At 52.6% G+C, this 16,841-nt stretch overlaps 1 protein-coding gene across 3 annotated transcripts in view; it reads left to right on the top strand.

The window, feature by feature from the left end:
• The window catches only part of LOC122387615 (corrinoid adenosyltransferase-like), an 85,680-nt gene that overhangs the window by 56,934 nt on the left and 11,905 nt on the right, over nucleotides 1-16,841 (top strand). For all 3 annotated transcript variants that reach the window (XM_043377969.1, XM_043377968.1, XM_043377970.1), the window contains exon 3: nucleotides 5,342-5,576. In XM_043377969.1, the coding sequence (XP_043233904.1) occupies nucleotides 5,342-5,576 (235 nt within the window). The remainder of the gene's footprint in view (nucleotides 1-5,341; nucleotides 5,577-16,841) is intronic.

Here is a 16,841-nt window from a genome sequence, read left to right as displayed (position 1 = left end):
TTCTAGAAAGAAACGACATTAAGTTTTGTTAAATGTTTTTCATGTAAACTGTTAATTAATATAAACATTTTATTAACTTTTATATTAATATTAAAGAAGTTTAATTAATAATAACCTTTTTTTCTAGAACGATATTACGTAAAACATGCAAACTCGCAAAAAAAACGCACGCAGAAAACGCATAGTGTAGCCAGGACTTAACGTCAGCGCGGCTGTGAAAATGCCATTACGGTTGATTGTTAAACATGGTAGTTGGGGCATTCCACGATAGATCGTACCAGGCCCGTCACCCTCATCTCTCAGATTTTAATGAAAATGGGTCATAGGGATAATCATAGGCCCCAAAGACGCCTGGCAAAATATCAGACTTCTCAGATCAAAACTTTTTGAGTTATATTGCATTACATTTTTTTAACTTCGGTTTGTAACGGTGAGTTTGATGGCCTATAACTCAAGAACGGGTTAAGCAACCAACAAACGGTAAAAAACACTAAGCTTGCAATGAATCAAAAATTAATACGCCACTGCGCCGAAGGCGCAGTGGCGCCAATTTTCAATTCGCAACTCATCGGAGTGCCGCATACTAGGACTAGGATGCAAAAATCAGTCGAATAACGTCGTTTCAGTACGCTCCGCACCGATATTTCCAATCGTGTGGTGTCACTGTACATACTGATCCTGGGCGCCTCTTGTCAGGGCCACTGGGCGCCAATATTTCAGCGCCAATACGATGCGACTATGGCGCCCATCCGGGGCGTGGCGCCCAATTATGACCTGCAGCCCCTCCCCAGTGAAAATCCTGGATCCGCCACTGGTTTCGGAGGGGTTGACACGATCCCAGCATGCCGTTTTGCTTCTAATAGAGCTAGAGCCTCGCGGGAAAAACGAGCGTGTGCCGTTACAAGTCGCAGCGATTGGTGGAAACTACCGCGGAAATTGTTTTTATCAGATGAGAGGAAGACCTTGCTACCGGCGCTCCTGATTTCCTCCAATATCTTTTGGGCCCTGTGAAGCCGCTTCTCCTTGAATGCCGCCGAAATTAGGTGTCGAGTTCGACGTTGCATCGTGTATGACTCAAGGCCCAAATTGTCGTTCATGATTCTCCTGATCGTTTTGGGCGAAAAATCGAGGTCCTTAGGCAGTTTGCGCATGTTTCGCCTAGGATTTCGAGACACCATCTTGTGCATGATATCAACCAGCTTTTTGGTGCGGACATGCGTTGTTCTGCCTGGGATGGAGTTCATCGACACTGCACCTGTCCTTTTAAGGCATTTCATTATATAGCTCGGCCGGATGCTTGCTGTTTTACTCGGCCATAGACCAGCGGCTGTAGGCTCTGCCACTTCCGCCCGTAGCCGAACGAACGTTCAGTTCGTCCTCCATTCTTGAGGGCACTGTGAGTTTGTAACGTGACTGCAATGATTGCGTTATTCAATCTATAGGTTGGGGACCTGTAAGTGTAACAGAAAATGTAATATTTTCTGCATTTCATATTTGAGACTAAATTGTTTTCATTATATTGTTAACAGTTTTTATGGTAACACCGAGCTGTTTTGGAACGCTTCAGACGCTGTGGCTAGCCTGCATCGGCGCAAGCTGGGGCCCGCAATTTGAGCTCTTTTTGTAATCTCCGCCATAGCTCATCAACAACCATGACGAAATTAAAAACGAGCATAACAATTATACACGAGTCAGTTGGGAAGCCGCGTGCAAAATTTCACAAAAACCGTCCAAAACTTTTTGAGTTATGGGCTGAAAACAAACAGGTAAATCTTTCTGCCCCACCCTGTAGCGCGCGCGCCCGTTGGGTTTTGTTAGGTTTTGAGGTCGGATAGTTAGTTGAGGTAGGTTAGGTAGGTATTGAGTGATAGCTTATCCGTCGGTGCTGGTTATAAAGGACCATTTAGTATCTTTCATGCGTGCATCAAAAATGATTACGAGCGAGCGAGCGCAGCGAGCGAAGCGAAGTCTTTTCAATACATATAACGGAAAAATCTCAGCATGAGCAGCCCGGTCCGGCCTGTAACGCTTTTGAGAGGCTTATATCTCAGCAATCGCTGGACCGATTGGCCTGCGGTCTTTTTTGTTGGGTAGCCCCATCCCTTCTGCCCCGTAATTGACAACTCTTGATACATTTTAGGGACCGTCGTGGCACGTGTCACGTGAAAAGTCAAGGGTGTTCAAGCTGTTTTGCAAAAGTAGTGATTTTGAGAGGCTCATATCTCAGCAGCCGCTTGGGTGATTGTCTTGCGGTGATTTTTGTAGGGTAGCTGCATCCCTTCTACCAAAGGTCGGATACTCTTGATCTATGTGAGTGACCCCCAATGCACGTGCAAAATGCAAAAAAGAAGAAGTGCCCAATTTGTTCCCATTTCAATAACTCGGTAATTACTGGGGCGATTTCACTGAAGCTTGGCATACAGGTAGGCACCCACCAGGCAATGCAATCCCATGTGTTGCGGTTGGGGTGCTACTGCACGTGCGCACGTGCAGGGGGCGCTTCCAGATCTCGAGAACGGCTGGGCCGATTGCGCTCAAATTTGGTACACGGTTAGGGAACGGTTAGTAGGGTGCCGTGCAAAAGTCAGTTTGGACCCCGTTTGCACGTACGCACGTGCAAAATGCCGCTTCCAGATCTCAGGATTGCGTTCAAATTTGGCACACCGCTAGCGACCGGTTAGAAGGGTGCTTTGCACAAGCCCGTTGGAAGTGCCCTCTCGCCTTTCCGCAGGTGCAGGGCTCACTATCTCGCTCGGTCGTTCTTCGCCCAAAAGACGTTTTACTGGTTACTATCTTCGTAAAATATCACTGGAGATCAGTGATCACCTTAACCCGCGAGTTGCTGGGGGGGGCGTTAAACGCCCCCACTTTTTTCGTCGGGCCCTAGCATAAAAACGGCGCGCCGCAGGCGCGCCAAATTTTGGGTACCTGTAGGGAATTAATTGAAGTTTATTGTGACAAAGTTTTAAAAAAATCGGTCGGAAAATTTTTGAGATATCGAGGTTTTAGTGACGTCATGATTTCTGACTTTTCGACCAAAAACGGCATATGTAAAAAAATAAAATCATATAAAATAACAAAATAGACATACAGACATGCCGTAAACGCCATTACACTCCCAATACCATGAACAATCAAATGGCTATCTTCGATTATTGATTATCGTTCCGCATTTTCCAAAATCTTGAACTGAATCTTGGCAATTTCTCGTGACTACTTCACGACCATGATACATGCATTTCTTAAATTGAACTTTTTTAGCCAAACACTTACACATATGATAAAATGAATGTCACCATCGTGTTCTACGCCCCAAATTACCCATAAAACATGTGTCACAGGCTGCGAATATCAGTTTTGATTTTCGAGGATATGTGCCTACCGGGTTGACCTGACCTTGACCCTGACCTATGCTTGACTGACCCCTACATGGAGCTGACACTCTTGTAGGCCTTATATGATGGATTGTGCACCGTTTTGACAGAGTTTATGACGAGAGGCGCCCATTGCGAAGTCCTGAAGTCCATGCTACTGAAAGCCCGATTTCAGGTGTTTGACCTGACCTTGACCCGTCCTGTGACCTCAAAATTCAACTTTAAAGTACTCATCTGAAGCGTCTCGTCGCGTTCTTTCGTTTGCCGCCTCGTGCGTTTCGCTGCGCCTATTGGTTCTCGAGTTATCGGCTGGGGGCGTTTAACGCCCCCCCCCCCCCCCCCAGCAAACGGTGGGTGGCGAAATACCCCAGCAACTGCCGGGTTAAAGGGTGATCTCCTGTGATATTTTTTGAAAATAGTTTTTTACAATGGATTTGTGATTTTTTATTCTGAAAATGATCAGCAAAGACGTAAAAAGAGTATTTTCTATATTTTCTATGTAGAAGGAACTATACCTACTCTATGTAAAATGTTGTTGACGCGCAAGCTTTTTACGCGTTCATTAAACATATCGCGTAGCTCAAACCCATTGGCTGTAAGCAGCATGCTGCTTGGCTGACGATGACGTGGCTGCATTCCTCAGCAAGGCACTTTTTCGGGACGAGAAATGGAATATCTTTGCCTAAGGGTGATCGTTGGGCCGTCAAAGCTCCTGATTTGTGCTTGTCTCAGCTCAAGATACAAAACTGCTATTCCAGTTCAAAACCCCATGTTAAAAGTGAACTATTACCTTTAAAACATTTTCTAGAAAGATGGCAAAGTCACCCAGCTAGGCAATGTCATCCTCGTTTACGGTACCATAAAAATCAAATGGCTATCTTCGATTTTTGCTATTTTAAAAATCTTGAATTCAGTCTTGGCAATTTCTCGCCACTCGCGCTGCGCCTCCGATTAACGCCCCCCCCCCCCCCATCAACTGGCGGGTGACGGAATACCCCAGCTACTGCCGGGCTAGTTTTCGAGTTATGCGCCTGTTTGTTAACCATTGTTCGAGGTCAACGGACGTCGCCGCAATAAGCGCTACAAAGTGACTACGTCGCACACGGCGGCGGCGGCAGCGGCGGCGGATTAGAATATATTAACACAGACACTGACAGGGAGTGTTAACCTGTCAGTGTCTGTGCTTATTTAACCGTTAACTATTGTACGTGTTTGTGTCCGATATCTTGTTGGTAACTTTGATGGCGAATAAACCTGTTGATTGTTCGACATTTGACCTGAAAATTAGCGAAATTTGGCCTTTGATGATTTCTGGTGACCTGACCTCTGACCTTACCTGAAAAGCGGCTGAAGTAACTTCATTTTTTTGCGCTCTGTCGATCGCCGCTTATTGCGTCGTGGCCCAGGCCCAGGGACTGGGTTAGAAGGGGGGGGGGGATCGTTGAAACAACTCCCTTCCCCAGCAGGGCGTGCAATCCAAGAGCCCCAGCCTGACGCGGGCTAACCTTCGCCCGCACTTCCTTGTTACGACGCCTAACGTATAGGGGACCGTTGGACCCCGTGCCGTTCGGCCCCTGATCAAGTGGAGGTTTCGCGAGAAAAAAAAACGAAGGCGTTGCCTGTGACGAGGAAAAGCCGATGCTGCTAAATTTTAAGGTCCTATGTAATTGGTTAATCTTACATGTCAATCAATGACTCAAAAGTGGGAAAATTGGGACTTGCTAGAACTTTTTGTCAAGTGTGAGATTATTATGTTCTTTTCGGGTCCTGATTACGAATGTCGTATTAGTTGTCATCAAACTGATGTCCTAATGCATTTGGGGTAGGTTGTCGGGTCAGGTCAGATCACTGGACGGGCAGTGGACTGCAGTGGACGGGCAGTGGACGGGCAGTGGACTGCAGTGGACGGGCTGTGTGACGGCTACCCCCTGACGGCTGCCCTCTGACGGGTATTGTTGGCCCGGCAGGCTGGCGCGCGTGCTGGCACGGGACGCCAGCCACACGTACTGCTGGCAGCTGGAGCGTGTCCAGTGTGCGCTGCAGGAGGTGGGCTCGCTGGTGGCCACTCCGCGCGGCTCGGCGCGGCCAGCGCACACGCGGCGCACGGGCCAGCGCGTGCCGGCCGCCTGGGTGACCGAGCTGGAGGCCTGGATAGACGAGCACACAGCGCGGCTGCCGCCTCTGACCAACTTTATCCTCCCGGTGGGTTGCCGTCTGCAGCACCGCCGCACGCTGGGCCAGCGGACCGGAAAAACGCCAGAAAGCCTCCAAAACTGTCCCAATATGAATAAAGTAGTTACGTACAGTATGTCTAAAAAGAATGTACCGTCGCCACTACGCGGCGCTGGTGTCGCGAGCCGGTAGTTGGCTGAATCCGCACCGAGAGACTCTACGTATTCCCATGCACTCGGTGAGAGCTACGCAGCGGCCGATAGTAGTGTAAGCCCAAGCCTCCGTGACACGACCCAGAGAAGGAGGGAGGGGAGCGGGCCGGGGAGCGCGTGTAGGGAGGGGTGCTCCGGCAAGCTGGCAGTTGTCGCGGCCAAAGGTCAAGGGGTCACACACCAAGCAAACGGACGCTGATGCGGGTTCGTGGGGATCGTGAACTTTTGTGTGGTACCCGTCACCCGTCTTGCGATGCACGGGTGATACGCCAGGTCTAAGCCCAAGGATTCAGGGGAGAGCTGAAAAAAAACACCTGGTCAACTACGGCGAATAATGGTGCTGAAAAATGGAAAGTATGGGTCAATGCAAGCCTTCATGACTATAAACAGCTTTTCTGAGGACGCAAAGGCCAGCATTGAATAACGATATTCGGATCGAAATTAGCAATGATTTATAATTACATGCCGAAATAATAGCGCTGCAAAACCCACCTAGCAAATTGTCAAGTCGGATTCATACCGACTTGAATTAAACTATCCTAAATAAAATTGTTAATTAACTTTCTAACACTGACGTCTTTTATCATACGATAAGTATGGGGTTAACCAAGATTCAGCATCTTCCGCGTTCCAACAATCACCTGTAAGGGTAGAACATTAATGACCAGGAAACAACAAGGTCGGGATTTGATTAACCGGATTATAAGTTGATTTTATTAGTCGGGATTTGATAAGTCGGATTTTTTTTACGCCAACCGCATTTTTAAGTCAAGTCAGATCACTGATCTATGACGTCATAAATGAACAGTCCTAAAATGAGCTGTGTGAAACTGTCCTTAACTGTCCTAAAATGAACATTTTAGGACTGTGTGCACAGTCCTAAAATGTTCCAACTTAGCAACACCCTCAGTGCAGAGCTTTCATAGGGAGATGAAACTTCCAGGACCTTATAATATCATCGAGAGGTCTCACAACTTGTATAAATGTATATCTCGGATTTCCTGAAGGGTCGCCTGAGATGGTCGGTCTATCACCAATTAACCTTCCAGGCGGTGGGGGGGGGGGATTTTTTGCCTCCCCTTTAGTTTTTTTTTCGATATATCTCCAGAACCGCTGCGCCGATCGTCACCAAACTTTCAGTACCCTCCCGTGAACAGCTATTGCACATTGTGACCAAAATTTTTCCAAAGGCTATGATAGGTTGGCCGCTAATGCCGGGTTAAAAGTCAGGGGGAATATGGAAATTGCTAGTTTGGTCCGGAAATGATCTACAACTATCTCAAATTATCAAGCACACGGAATCATGATTTCATGCGCTCCTTGCAAGGTCTGATGCTTCTCTTTTGCTTTGTTGATCTTGCGTGACGTCATTTATCACGTTACTAAGGCTATCAGTTTTTCGTCAATAACTCCCGATCAACTAAAGCTACCGAACGGATAAAGCCACTAATGGACATTGAAAGACCTGCCGAATCGATTGATATGCAATATGACCTCCTGTGACCAGCTTCGTGACCTGACGGGCTGTGACCTGACCTTGACCCGAGGTTAACACCTTAAATTGATCTCACCCGAAGAAAAAGTATACCATTCGACACGCCTGAGCTAGACAAACACGATGCTGCTAAAATCGCGGATCTGCGATCATTTTTAGCGAAGTTATTTACCAAAAACAGAACCTGTGCCTTGGGCCACTTGATCTGACCTCAGAAGTCATCGGCTGACCCTAGTCCTTAAAATCGGAGACCAATCGCTGAATTTCGTAACGACGCACAAGATCGTTTCTTTCGTGAGGCTCTAGCTCAATTAGGGGCGAATCGGCGAAGGCGGGGTTGTTTCCTCACTTCCAACCCCCCAAAGCCCCGTCGGTATTCAGAAAACCTGAAGGTCCGGTGAGGGTTAAAACGTTGCTCCTGAACGAGGAAGAAATGTAAAAGTCAAAGCTCTATAGACGTCCTGTAAAAGTGACCATAATAAATAAATTGGTTAGAGATTAGATGCTTTTTAAACGAGTTCCTCATATAAAATCGGGTGCTGGGACCAATCTTATAAACGCTTTAGAATGGACAGGGCGTCACTGGCTAAAGTTTGGGTGCAGAAAACGGCTATTACCTAAATGCAAAATGGTTTTCATGCATTTCAGTCAATTGTATATTGACGGTCCCAGTGGCCAAGCTAAAAAAGTTCGGTAGTGTTTTGCATCTTTTACGCCCTAAGAAACTACACCATCTGTTGAAGTGGGCGGGCTTATTTGAATGGGAGGCCGCATAATGCACCAGTGCAGTCGTGTGCTTTCGTTTGTTTTGGACTGTATTTTACCACATCCACTGCTGGTATCACTATTCATATTATCTAATGCCGTGAATACGACAGCATTCCATTAATAAGATTGGGCCAATGGAGTCGCGCCCCGCGAGCTCGGTTTTCCGCTCGGCCGCTACGGGCCGAGGAAGTCGGTCTTCGCCTGAGGGCAGGACGGAGGTCAGCGAGGGAGCGCGGGGTCAGCCAGGTATCGCCCACTGCCGAGCGGATGCCGCTCCCTCCCCTCTCTTCCCCTCTTCTCCCCTCCCCGCCTCGGTATAGATGGGGAGGGACCGAACTGCCAATGACATGCGAGCGGTCAAGGCCGCTCGCGCGCCAGCGACCCTGGCGGCCGGGTGCTGCAACTGGGATTCAGCCCAGTTACCGATTCGCCTCCTGTGGGAGACCCAAACCAGGAGACATACTTTTTAGATATACTGTACCTCAAGGTGGGGTTATTTGAGACAGTAGGGTAGTGTTGTGTTAAGGTGTATGGCCGCCGCGCGGGCAGTGTACGGCGCAGCCGCGTAGTTGTGACGTCACACGACGACACGGACCGAGCGCGAGTAGCCGGCAGAATTCTAGAACTTGCGCGGCGCGAGACGGAGACAGCCTTGTATATATATGTAAGTGTATAATAGGGCTGTGTAATACAGTTGGCTCAGAGAACTCGGTGTGTGCAGGTCAGAGAGAGAACCAGCGGTCGGCCCGGAACGACCAGACAGAACATGGCGCGGTCGGTTCGGCTCTCTATCTGCATTATCTCTACCTGAGTTTTACACTGCATCAGCAAGACTTCGTAATGGAAGGAGACACTCCCGGACAGCCAGACGCCGCGGAATCGAAGCCCACGGACATTCAGCTGCTGGTGACGGCGATCTCCCAGCAGCTGGAGGCATCTCAGCGCCGTGAGGATCGCGTTGTGGCTCTACTGGAGCAACTGTGCGTTACGAGCAGTCAGAGCGGGCGACACCATCGCACCGATGATCAAAATGACGGCACAGCAGCTCATTCAGCTGTTTCCGGCCGTTCATCGGATGCTGAACCCAGTGACACGGACCATCCCTGCACGAGTGTCGTGGCCGGCGGCGGCGTGCCGCCGCCCTGCCCCGTCCGCGCAGCGACCGGTGCCACGCCGGGGCGCGGTGACCTTGACCGCGACCTTGCCGCGCCGGCCGGCGCACGGGGGCCCGCGGGCGCCGAGGGGTCGGCCGGTGACCCCGAGAGGTCACGCGCCGGGCCGCGCCTGCCGGCCGCGGGGACGCCCGCCCCGCAGCTCAGCTCATCAGCGTCGCTGAGGGAATTTGAGGTCTGCCGTGGTGGGCGAGCGAGCTCAGTGACCCGACCTCAGGGTGCAGCCGCTCCCACCAACCGCGCCGGCAGCCGAGATCGGTGCTCGCGCTGTGGTGCCGCCGCCCATCGAGAGGGCCAGCAGTGCCCCGCCTCTGGACGCACCTGTTTCAAGTGTGGAAATAAGGACCACTTCTCATCGATGTGCCGCAGCCGAGGGCGGTCACAATCAAGACGGCGAGTTTCATCTATCCGTCTCCGCAAGTCGAACTCCATGCCGGCCAGCAGGTCCCAGCGCCTGCCAGACATCCACGTTCGAGGCGTAGCAGCTCGCTCCTCGCCCAGAGTCCTGCTACAACTGCATCGACAAGATGGCAGCGTAGAAGACACGACGTGGACGCCAGACACTGGAGCCGAGACGTCAGCAATATCTGCCAGATTTGCCAGGAAGATGGGACTCCAGCCGTTGCAGCCTGCAGCCAGCAGACTCATTGGAGCAGACGGCAAGGAGATGGACTGCATGGGCATCTGTAGCGTCAAGCTTCAGCTCGGAGAAGTGACCCGTGCGGTCGAAGTTGCGGTCGTGAGGCAGCTGAATGGCCCACTTCTGTCATGGCACGATTGCATCTGCCTGGGGATTCTGCCCAGCACGTTCCCGCAGCAGATTTGCGCGGTGGAACGCCAGCCAGCTACGAGGTCAACCACGTCAGGGCGCTCCAAGGATCGAGAGGAAACAAAAGGAGATGAAGCCGCCCAGGAAGACGGCAACCCACCAGGGCCGTCGGCGGAGGCAGCCACCCGTCTGGATGCCACGCAGCCCGGCGGCCACATGCCATGGCGTGCCAACTGCTGCTGAGCGGCGCGAACATCGGGAGGAAATGAAGACGGCTTTCCCCAAAGTCTTCGACTCGTCTACTCTTCGAGAGATGTCGGGCGGTGAAATGAAGATCAAGCTGACAGAAGATGCCGTTCCGTTTGCCATCTCTGCGGCTCGGAACATCCCGTTCTGCTGGCGTGAGGAAGTCAAGAAGCAGCTCGATGACCTCCAAGAGAAGGGCATCATAGAGCCGGTCTACCATCCGACTGAATGGTGTCATCCACTGGTTCCAGTCCCCAAGAGGTCGGCGGACGGATCAGTCTCTGGATGCAGACTCACAGTGGACTTCACCAAGCTGAACAAGTTTGTGAAGAGGCCGACACATCCTGTTCGAGGGACCCACGACGCCGTTGCATCAATCGAAATCGGCGCTCGCTTCTTCACGAAGATAGACAGCAAAGCCGGCTATCACCAAGTCCCAATAAGACGAGAAGACCAGGACCTGACGACGTTCATGACGCCCTGGGGGCGTTACCGCTACCGACGCGCCGTGATGGGCCTCATCTCCAGCGGCGACGTCTACAACCAGCGTGGAGATCAAGTCCTGGGTGACATCCCACGAACATGCAAGGTGGTGGACGACGTCCTGGCCTGGGACAACGACTACAACGAGCACATCAAGCACGTCTGGAAGATCCTGCAGCGATGCAACGACAACGACATCACGTTGAACGGCGACAAGTTCGTCTTCGGCGCCGATCACGTCGAGTTCTGCGGATATGAGATCAGTGCGGACGGCTACAAACCAGACCAGAAAAAGACGAGGGCGATCGCAGAGTTCCCACAGCCGGAGTGCATCACGGACCTTCGGTCGTTCCTGGGTCTCGTACACCAGCTCGGCGCGTTTTCCCCGGAGATCTCTGCAGCTGCTGAGCCTCTTCGACAGCTTCTTCGTCCGAAGAATGCATGGGTCTGGTCTGAAGAGCACACCACCGCCTTCAACAACGTGAAGAAGCGCCTGGTGTCACCACCAGTGTTGGGATTCTTTGATCCCACACGACGAACCGTGCTGGAGACCGACGCCGCCAGACTGAAGGGCCTCGGTTTCTGCCTTCGTCAGCAGGATGATCAGGGCCACTGGAAGCTCATTCAGTGCGGCTCCCGCTTCCTGAGTGAGACGGAGTCTCGCTGCGCTACGATTGAAGTGGAGCTGCTGGCGCTGACATGGGCAGCGAAGAAGTGTTCCACCTACCTCAAGGGGATGCAGAGCTTCGAGGTGCTGACGGACCACCGTCCTTTGGTCCCCATCCTCAACAAGAAGTCTCTGCAAGACATCGAGAATCCTCGTCTGCAGCGACTCCGAGAACTGCTGACACCGTACAACTTCACCGCCACCTGGCGCAAGGGAGCACAGCACCACGTCCCCGATGCCCTCTCCAGGCATCCTGTGGATCCACCCAGCTCCTCTGATGAAGACGTGACGCTGCAAATTGGAAGTCTGGTCACACGGATTGTGGCTGAAGCTGAGGGCGAAGACGGAGGAAGACCCTCACCGTTTGAAGACGTCACACTGACAGCGATATGGGCAGCATCTGAACGCGATCCTGAGCTTCAAGCCCTGAAGGACGTCATCATGAATGGGTTTCCGGACCAGAAGGCTGACACCGACGCTCAGGTCCGCCCGTACTGGTGTGTCAGAGACCAGCTATCTGTTGATGACGGTCTCGTCATCTGTGGTCATCGACTCGTCATCCCAAGGTCGCTCCGCAAGAACGTGCTGCAGAGCCTGCATGCGTCACACCAGGGCGAAGTCCGCACGAAGACGAGAGCAAGGCAGACAGTGTACTGGCCTGGTATCAACCAGGACGTCACCAACGTCATCAAGACCTGTGCAGCGTGTCGCACACACCAGACGGCACAGCAGAAAGAGCCTATCCTGCAGGAACAGACACCATCTCGTGTGTTCGAGGCAGCATCAGCCGATTTCTTCCAGTACGCCGGGCGTACCTACCTGGTCTACGTGGATCGTCTCTCTGGATGGCCGTGTGTGAGTGACATGTCACACCAAGCCACTGCCAAGAATCTCATCACAGCTCTACGCGAGATGTTCAGCTACACCGGCGTTCCAGTCGTCCTCCGAACTGATGGTGGGCCACAGTTCACTGCCGGTCTCACCAGACGCTTCCTGGAGAAGTGGGGTGTAAAGCACCAGATCTCGTCACCCCACTACCCGCAAGCGAACGGTCACGCTGAGGCAGCGGTGAAAGCTGTGAAACGCCTGATCAAGAAGACCACAGCAGACGGACGCCTGGACTGCGATTCGTTCGCAGAAGGCCTGCTCGAGCTTCGGAACGCGCCTCGTTCCGACGGCCGATCAGCTTCTCAAGTCCTCTTCGGGCATCCGCTCCGTTCTACGGTTCCTGCCCACCACCGCGCGTTCGACCGGCGCTGGCAGCTGCTCGCCGATGAGTGCGACGCGCGTGCAACAGAAGAGAAGCTGAAAACGGCAGAGAGGTACGACTCTACCGCTAGGTCTCTGCCCAGCCTCCGGATGGGTCAGCACGTCCTGATACGAGACGCCCACACTGGACTCTGGGACCGGACTGGCGTCATCTGCGGAGTCGGCAGCTTCAGGAGCTTCCTCGTTCGGCTCCCGAGCGGACGGCTGTACTGGAGAAACCGCCGTTTTCTCCGTCCTGTCCGGCCTCTCATCACTGAACAGCGGACGACGTCACACACGCCGTTGCCAGAGTCTCCAGTACAACAACAGCGACAGCAGCCGCAGTCGCAACAGGAACGACGACAGCAGCCACAACAGCCGCCGAACCGGCAGCGGTCGTCGCCACAGCCAGGGCAACAGCACCATCCTCAAGAGCCGCGGTCACCACCTCTTCAGGAGCGGTCTCGACGGCAGCCTCATCAGCGGCAGTCTGCTGGCTCACCCCGACAGCGACAGGAGGATCTGTCCCAGCCGACGTCAGCTGAGGGTCGCCCTATCGCCGAGACCAGCCCTGTGACCTCCATGGCCTCCCGTCGGAGCACCCGCGTGCGTTACAGGCCCCAACGTTTGCAAGTACGGTGGGGCACGTGCTCATACTCGTGAGGGGAGGGGAGGTTTCGTGTTTGAGTGATGTGTGTATTGGTGACTGTTCTGAGAAGGTTGTTTTGTTCTTGAGAGGGGAGGTGTTGTGTTAAGGTGTATGGCCGCCGCGCGGGCAGTGTACGGCGCAGCCGCGTAGTTGTTCTAGAACTTGCGCGGCGCGAGACGGAGACAGCCTTGTATATATATGTAAGTGTATAGGGCTGTGTAATACAGTTGGCTCAGAGAACTCGGTGTGTGCAGGTCAGAGAGAGAACCAGCGGTCGGCCCGGAACGACCAGACAGAACAGGTAGAGGCACAGCTGTGGCAGCTGTAGAGGCAGCTGTGGAGAGGCACAGCTGAATTTTTACCATTAACCCGCGCATGACTGGGGGGCTCTACAGATACCCCCCTCCCGTTTTTCGGCAATATCGTCTAAACCGTTTAACAGATTAACCCTATTCCTGGCGGGCTCCGCCGGGACAAGAAACTGGCGGGGGGGGGGGCCGATTCGGCCCCCCCTTCAGATCTCAAAAACTACATATCGCAGCGACAAACGGTAAACGGCATCGGATACGCACGGTCAAGATCTACAATTTTTACTAAGGTCATTTTCAGGTCAGGTCAAAGATGACGTCACAGGGGTCGAAAAAGTCAAAATGGCGGCGCTAGATATGGAGAGAGTTTTTCTCGAATAACTTTCGAATTAGTCAAGATAGGAACAAACTAAGGGCAACATCGTGATCCTCTCGTCAATCCGCATCGAATGATATATATGTTGACCTCGAAAGGTCAAGGTCAAAGGTTGACCTCAGGTCACGTGACCTCGAGGTCATCATGTATATCATTCGATGCGTCTTAACGAGCTGAACACAATGAGACCATCCACGCGCCTGTATCTTGTTCCTGTACGGAGTTATTGGCCAAAAACCTTTGGTGACATTTGATGACGTCACATGACCTCACAGCTGCCCAACAGCAAAACAGACCTCAAGGTAGTGAAGGATGATCGTATATGAAGTCATGTATGGTATATGGGGCCATTCCGACCCGTTTTAGTGGTAAAAACAGGGAGTTGATTTTTCCCCCATTGACTTATAATGGGGAGGTCGCGAAACTGACCTGACCTTAGGTCACCGATATCAAAATTCCGAGATAAACAAATTGCACATACTGGTACCCTAACTAAAGCCTGAAGAGAAGAAATTGATCGGTCAAAAACTCTAGCTCTGGCGTGATTGCAAACTTTTCTGAGGTAGGGTCACCAAACCGCCTCTGGTGACCTGACCTGAGGTCAGATCAACTCAAAATTTTCAGACATGTTGCGTAGAAGCCTTTTAGGAAAAGTCAGAAAATTTGAGCTTCCTAGCTCAACGCGTTTGGGAGAAATAACCAAAAAGCCTCAGGGGGGGGGGGCTCCTGAGGCCCCCCCCGCCAGGAATAGGGTTAACACGAAACTTGTGGTACCTTCAGCGGCAGCAATTTTATACCTTGTGTTAAGATTTCAACTTTCTAGCTACCATAGTTTGGCCGGAAATGACGTCAGAGTGACGTCATGTCGGCCGATTTTCATGCAAAATATTGAATTACGGCAAACGCTCTCAAGAGCTCAGTTTTAAAGCTAGATCCAATTTCTTTGCATGAGTGGACTACAAATAGACGTAGCTATTAAACTGTTTTCTCGAATTTTCAAAATTTTGACAATTAACAAAAACTAGTATTTACAATTACAAAAAATATATTGAACCGAGGTCATCAAAGGTCAATGACCTGACCTGACCTTCCGTTGACCTTGACACCCACCCTAATGCATGTGAGCAACATCATATCCCATGTTTGAACGCTTAAAGGTAGTGTGCCAGCTTTCTTGGACCATATGGAGTTAATGACCCGGATAAGGAGAACCGGATTTTTAGAAGTTATCCATACCTTCAAAACTCATGGAAACGTCTTAAATTCTTCACATTTTGATTACCCCAGTGCGAAATTCGCCCCGACGGGTTGTCGGTCGTACCCCAACCACATTTCACACCACTATAAACAATAAATGCACACACTAAAATCGCTATTACCGATAGGCTCATCCAATCAAGTTTCGATAAACCCGTTCATCATCATCTCCTGCGGTTTCGAACACGCCTGTTAGGTGGCTTCTGATGCTCGTCGAGGTCGGAATTTCCAAATGCGCGTGGTGCGTCGGGCCGCGCGTTGACTTCGGCCAAGAAAAATGCGTCAGCTGATCATTGTCATTTCTGCCACTTGCGTGTGGTGAAATGGGGTCATAACTTAAGAGACGGCTGTTTCATATCAATTATTTTAAATGAAATCATATTACAAAGGGAAATCATTGGAAGGTGGCAACTGGCACACTACCTTTAAAACCACGAAAAGACTGCAAACGCGCGGCTAATGCGAGCCGACATACGCCGAATCGCGGTTCCGGCCAACCATGGTCTCGAAAAGTAGGTCACAAGTCAAAGGTCATTAGGGTCAGGGTTATGAAAATTTGAGGCTAGGTGTAAAATTGATTAACGCGAGGGTACTGAAAGTTTCGTCGCGATCGGCCGCTTTTTACGCGAGGTATTCGCGAAAAACCGAGGGGAGGGTCCGTTCGACCCCCCCTATACGGGCGAGGGTTAATATTAGTGTGGTACCCCCCTCCTGCCGCGCCGTCCCGCGCCCGCCGAGAGTCCGACGGCGCGCCGTCCCGCGCCCGCCGAGAGTCCGACGGCGTGCTGGTCTGCGTCGGCTGAGGGTCACGTAGGCTGACGCTGTGCTGGGCGTCGGCTGAGGGTCACGTAGGCTGACGCTGTGCTGGGCGGCGGCTGAGGGTCACGTAGGCTGACGCTGTGCTGGGCGGCGGCTGAGGGTCGCGTAGGCTGACGCTGTGCTGGGCGGCGGCTGAGGGTCGCGTAGGCTGACGCTGTGCTGGGCGGCGGCTGAGGGTCGCGTAGGCTGACGCTGTGCTGGGCGGCGGCTGAGGGTCACGTAGGCTGACGCTGTGCTGGGCGGCGGCTGAGGGTCACGTAGGCTGACGCTGTGCTGGGCGGCGGCTGAGGGTCACGTAGGCTGACGCTGTGCTGGGCGGCGGCTGAGGGTCACGTAGGCTGACGCTGTACTGGGCGGCGGCTGAGGGTCACGTAGGCTGACGCTGTGCTGGGCGGCGGCTGAGGGTCACGTAGGCTGACGCTGTGCTGGGCGGCGGCTGAGGGTCACGTAGGCTGACGCTGTGCTGGGCGGCGGCTGAGGGTCACGTAGGCTGACGCTGTGCTGGGCGGCGGCTGAGGGTCACGTAGGCTGACGCTGTGCTGGGCGGCGGCTGAGGGTCACGTAGGCTGACGCTGTGCTGGGCGGCGGCTGAGGGTCACGTAGGCTGACGCTGTGCTGGGCGGCGGCTGAGGGTCACGTAGGCTGACGCTGTGCTGGGCGGCGGCTGAGGGTCACGTAGGCTGACGCTGTGCTGGGCGGCGGCTGAGGGTCACGTAGGCTGACGCTGTGCTGGGCGGCGGCTGAGGGTCACGTAGGCTGACGCTGTGCTGGGCGGCGGCTGAGGGTCACGTAGGCTGACGCTGTGCTGGGCGGCGGCTGAGGGTCA

This window comes from Amphibalanus amphitrite, unplaced genomic scaffold, assembly GCF_019059575.1.
Source record: "Amphibalanus amphitrite isolate SeventyFive unplaced genomic scaffold, NRLGWU_Aamphi_draft 000292F_arrow, whole genome shotgun sequence".
Lineage (NCBI taxonomy): Eukaryota > Metazoa > Arthropoda > Thecostraca > Balanomorpha > Balanidae > Amphibalanus > Amphibalanus amphitrite.
The sequence above is the reverse complement of the archived record's forward strand: the minus strand, read 5'-3'. Positions and strand labels throughout refer to the sequence as shown.